This window comes from Puntigrus tetrazona, chromosome 16 (genome assembly GCF_018831695.1).
Source record: "Puntigrus tetrazona isolate hp1 chromosome 16, ASM1883169v1, whole genome shotgun sequence".
Taxonomy (NCBI): domain Eukaryota; kingdom Metazoa; phylum Chordata; class Actinopteri; order Cypriniformes; family Cyprinidae; genus Puntigrus; species Puntigrus tetrazona.
In genome coordinates, this window is record NC_056714.1 from 7,613,825 (window position 1) to 7,618,824 (window position 5,000).

Here is a 5,000-nt window from a genome sequence, read left to right on the forward strand (position 1 = left end):
ACAGTGTGTCGCCACGGAAACAATTTGGATGATATTCTAAAAACAGTTGCTTAAAATAACTCACAGCTAACAATGGCTAAAGAAAAGTGGACAGTGAGTATCAACAGTTACAACAAAGATGGGGAAACAATATTTATAGGGAGAATACAAAGAAAAGCCGATGTCTCATATGTTAAGAGTCACTCGCAGTTTAAGGAGTAGAGTCTTAGAAGGCATTTCAAAAACAAAAACATGGAACAATGGCTGCTAAAAGTCAAAAGAACTAAAAAAGCACAAACGTCATCTAGAGCAAAACTTGTTTACTCGTATGAATGGTCAAAGTGAGGGAGCTTTAGTATGCAGGCTGTTCAGAGGGGGAATTTATCAAAAAAATAAAAAATAAATAAAAAACTGTATTGAAAAAGGTATGTGACGTTGTGTGCCCACACAAAAAGCGAGCCTTTGCTAACATCACACTTTCCTGAAACACTATGGCTAGTCAGGTGGATGAGCTAGGCTCGGACTTACAGAAAAAGTTATTATCAAAACTACTATTAGCTATTCATTGGCCATTACTGAAAGACACTGCCCAGTTCTCGATATCCATTTGAGGGGTAGATTCTCAGTTCTCCGTTACGGAGGAACTTTTGGATTTAAGAGTGATTCACTGGACAACGTGGACAGGACATTTTCTTTAAGAAGTGTGTCAATGATACAAATTTGCCGACTCTAGGACCTTGATTTCCAACTGAAATGCAAAATTTGCTTTCATCTGAAAACAGGACTTGGGACCACTTGGCAAAAGACCAGTACTTTTTCTCCTTAGAGCAGCACAGGCACAGAAAAGGTGAAGCACACAGGAGAAAACCCACAGCCTACCACTGCATCAATCACCAGGAGGCATGTAATTACAGTTGTGAACAAAATAGTAAACTTTATTTGTTCATTGGGATCGAGTCACAAATGAAACTGCATCTGTGGGAGAGGCAGATGTGCCAAGGAAACTCGTCCACTTTCCCATTTGTCAGTCAGAGACACAGGCATCCCGTTCCCGACAAATTGAACGGAATTCAGCAGGAGATTCGCTGGTTTTAAAAACACAGACATTCAACCTTGACCTTTTCGCAAACCCATTTGCAGCTGATGCTGAGCACTTGCTACTCATCTAAAAATCATCACTCATCTCTCAAACCTCACTGTAAGACTCATCTAAAAACCCAGAGACAGTTGGAGCAGCAGTGTTTGCACGTCTTCTGAAGAAAACTGTTTTACTGTTTCATGCTGTTATCCCAGTCAGAGATTTCTCGTTTTGATAAAGATAAAACCAAACGTTAAAACTCAAAAATAAAATTAAAAAACTTTGTTCCGCTAACTTCCGTTATTTAAAATAAATATAAATAAAAAAAAAAAGTTACTAATACACTTATTTTCCCCAAATAATCTAAATATCAACCCTGTTTTTTTGTTTGTCTTCAGCATGACCTCTACTGAGTTTGGATTCGACACCCCAATCTAAACATTCAGTGCTGCTTTGAGAAATTCCCCTCACTAAAATGTTGTAACGGTTGCTTTCTATGATATATATATATTTTTTTTTTCACACAAAGAATTACTGGGATAAATTCTCTCTATTAAAATATACTTATCACAATAAATCAAAACTGACCTAAACAAGTTTCAAGCCAACCAAACTAGTACTTTAATAATTAATGTAATGATGATCGTGTTTGCTTGCTTACATTCACTCATACAAAGACTTAACATTATCTAGTTACAATTGTCCTCAGTACTTGTTGGGCCTCCTTTTGCAAGGCGGCGTGGCATGGAGGCGATCAGCCTTTGACACATTGAGGTGTTATGGTAGCCCAAGTAGCTTTGATATTGGCCTTCTGCTCGTCTGCATTTCGGGGTCTCTGTTCCCTCATCATACTTCTGACATAGTTTTTGGTTCAGGAATGACTTGACGCATGGAATTCTATAGCTGTAGTTATGCAGACGTCTGTATGTGGTGGTTCTTGATGCACTGACACCAGTCCTCTCAAGGCTGCGGTCATCCCTGTCACTTGTGCACCTTTTCCGGCCATTTTTCCCCTTTCTCTTAACACTCTGTTAATATGCTTCGATACTGCGCTCTGTGAGCATCCAGCTACATTTGCAATTGACAACCTCCATAAGGAGGAAAGGTCTCAAAAGGCAATGATGGTCTTCTGCACAACTGTCAAGTCAGCAGTCTTGATTCTGAACCATGATTCTGAAGCCAGACTAAGGAAACCTTTGGAGGTGTTTTGTGTTAATTAGCCGACTAGATTGTAGGCTCCCTTTGTCCCAGAGTTGAACTTTGTTATGATATTCTAATTTTGTGAAATACTGGTTTTGGGGAAGGTTGGGGGTTTGCTTGTAACTTTTACGTAATTAATTTGCTTTTATACATCAATGTGACCTGACTACATTTCTTTACGCACCAAAAGTATAATATAACATGCCTTATCACGCAACAGCATTTTTGTTTTTTGTCTTGTTTTTGACTTGCCCCACAGTCTACAGGTTCAGCTTTGTTCATCTAATAAGAGCTTCTTCTATTAGGTTCCTAGATTGGTCAAACTGCATTATTGTATGCCCTTATATTAGGTTACACTAGGTAGATGATTGTACAATAGGACTTTTACAGTAAGACAAGAGAGGCAAAAGAGGTGGTAATTACACCATTTATAGTCCAGTAATCAAGACATGTAACACACTGAATCAGTGTAGTTTGGTTGAGATCAGACTAACCTTACAATCATCATAACAACAGTATTCAGCCCATTTCTAACAGCAGTGTGAACAAAACACAGAAAACTGCACTGCTGAAGGCAGAATGATTACGTACGAGGCGAGGAAAGCATGCATGTGTTCACCTGTGATCTTATATCCACTGGCTGCCAGCTGTCCAGCCATATACTCTCCATCAGAGCTGTTGTGTGAGCAGCCCCACGTCTTCACCCAGATCTTCTGTGTGCCAGGAATCACACTGAAAACACAGAAAGAGCTCTCATCTACCAACATAAGTGAGGTTATATTATGACACATGTGGATCTAATAAAAAGGACATGACACATGAAAACAGTGGAGGAGCATCTGAATCTACACTGTTGAAGATCAGTCTTCTGGTCTGATTACGCTGTTAGAGTTCTGTTATTTCCCATAGTGTCAGACATTTCCTTCCAAGCTTTCTCCACTAGATGGCGATATTCACTCTCAGTACTGAACCAGCCACAATAACACGTTTCATTGATAAAGTAACTGTATGCGTGTGTCTAACATGTTTATTAGGAGTTGATTCAGCCATTAAAAGTGACTAAGAATGTAATGACATTAAAAAAGGTACCTGTAATTTTTTAATAAATGTAGAATAGCGGGGTCACATGACCAGAGTTTAAGAGCACTGTGGGTCAGAACTAAGAAAACGCAGAGGAAGAACACAAGTCTAAGAATATCCAGATTGTATTTGTTTTTGTCCTCCCCTTTAAAAGGACCACAGAACTTTTAATGTGTCTTGAGATGTGTTCTGAAGCTGTTGAGCAGCGAGCTCAAATAACATCACTAGGAAAGTCATGGTAAAGGAATTTACCTTGCAGTAATTTTAAGGGGCTCAACAGCAAGATATACGGTGTTATATATACATTATACACAAACATATGAAACAAGGTCATATTCTGAAACCAATAAAATGGATTTAAAAAGGAAGTAAAAAGGAAGTGACGGGCCACATAACAGAACACAGACAAAGAGAAGTCTGTTGATAGCAGAGATAAGTATTGTGACATGAAGTTCCTTGTCAAATGGCTTTTAGGGCATTTTTCAGGCAGAATATGAAGTGCACATTTCCATTTATTATGTTATACAGAGAGAATTGTCACAGATCAGCTGAAAGCTAACAGTAAGGGCAGAATGTCAAGACACCGGTCAATGTCTGACCTGTCTGTCTGAAGCTCTTCTCCTGCAGACTGAGGCTTGTGTTTGCGAGGACGAGGCACAATGTTTCTCCGGGCAAACTGCCGCTCATAAGGAGTGGGGTCCTGAGAAGTCACCATGTCCTCGATATCATCGACCAGAGAGTCACAAGCAGACGGCATGATCTGTGAAAAGTTATTACAAAACCTCATCACACAGTACTTCTCAAGTCATACATCAGTTTAAACAAATAAAGAGTCTATGTTCGCACGGCGTTACTGGAGTATTCAAGGTGACAATGAGTGTGTTTTTAAGAACACACAAAACAAATACAACTCCAAAATAAGACTCAAACCGATAATATATTTCCCACAGCCAAACTCCTGCATGACATCCCATTAACTTCCACACTATTGTGGTCAAAAGCACTGCTCTAACATGTTTTGATGCTTACTGTATTAAACCACGTGTAAACAGATTAATTTAATCACCCATGCGCTGGTTTCTTTGTAACTGCTCACCACGACTAACAGCTAACAGTTCTGACACGATTCGACAGAATACACAGCACCAGAGGTTTAAAGTGTATCGACATCAGGTGAAAAGAAACAATGTTTAATAACTCCTCTGTCAGTATCCTGGGAGCGCCAATCCACGTGTGTGTCTTAAACTAACTCTCTATAAACAGCCCAAGAGCGCTAACTTACCGAGAGACGAAAAATATAATCGTGCCAAAAAACCGCTGAAAAAACCGCTGGAGTTTGAGGGAGAAAAGGCGAGCTCTTCTTCTCTTCAAACGGTTTCGTTCACGTTGTTTTGCTCTCAGAACACCATGTTGGAACGTCTCCACTTTAACCTCTCGACGCAGTACGGCAAGCATAAGAGGACAAACCACACGCCGCTCGGCGATTTTAAATTGTTTTTTATTGTATGATGTTATATTATATTTTATTATATTTTATTATATATGTAAATGTGGGTGAGTTGGAGGCCAAGTATAAGTTTAACACAAATATAACACACATATATTTTCACACAAACACACTGAGCACTTTATATTTTCACTCTCTAGTTGTCCCATTTAGTGA

General features: G+C 39.2%; 1 protein-coding gene across 1 annotated transcript in view; it reads right to left on the reverse strand.

Annotated features, from left to right (window-relative positions):
• The window catches only part of cdkal1 (CDK5 regulatory subunit associated protein 1-like 1), a 176,699-nt gene extending 171,927 nt beyond the window's left edge, over nucleotides 1–4,772 (reverse strand). The window contains 3 exon segments of the mRNA XM_043261055.1: nucleotides 2,877–2,989; nucleotides 3,937–4,097; nucleotides 4,620–4,772. Coding sequence (XP_043116990.1) covers nucleotides 2,877–2,989; nucleotides 3,937–4,094 — 271 coding nt within the window. The 5' untranslated portion in view covers nucleotides 4,095–4,097; nucleotides 4,620–4,772.
• Nucleotides 4,773–5,000: the final 228 nt, after the last annotated feature.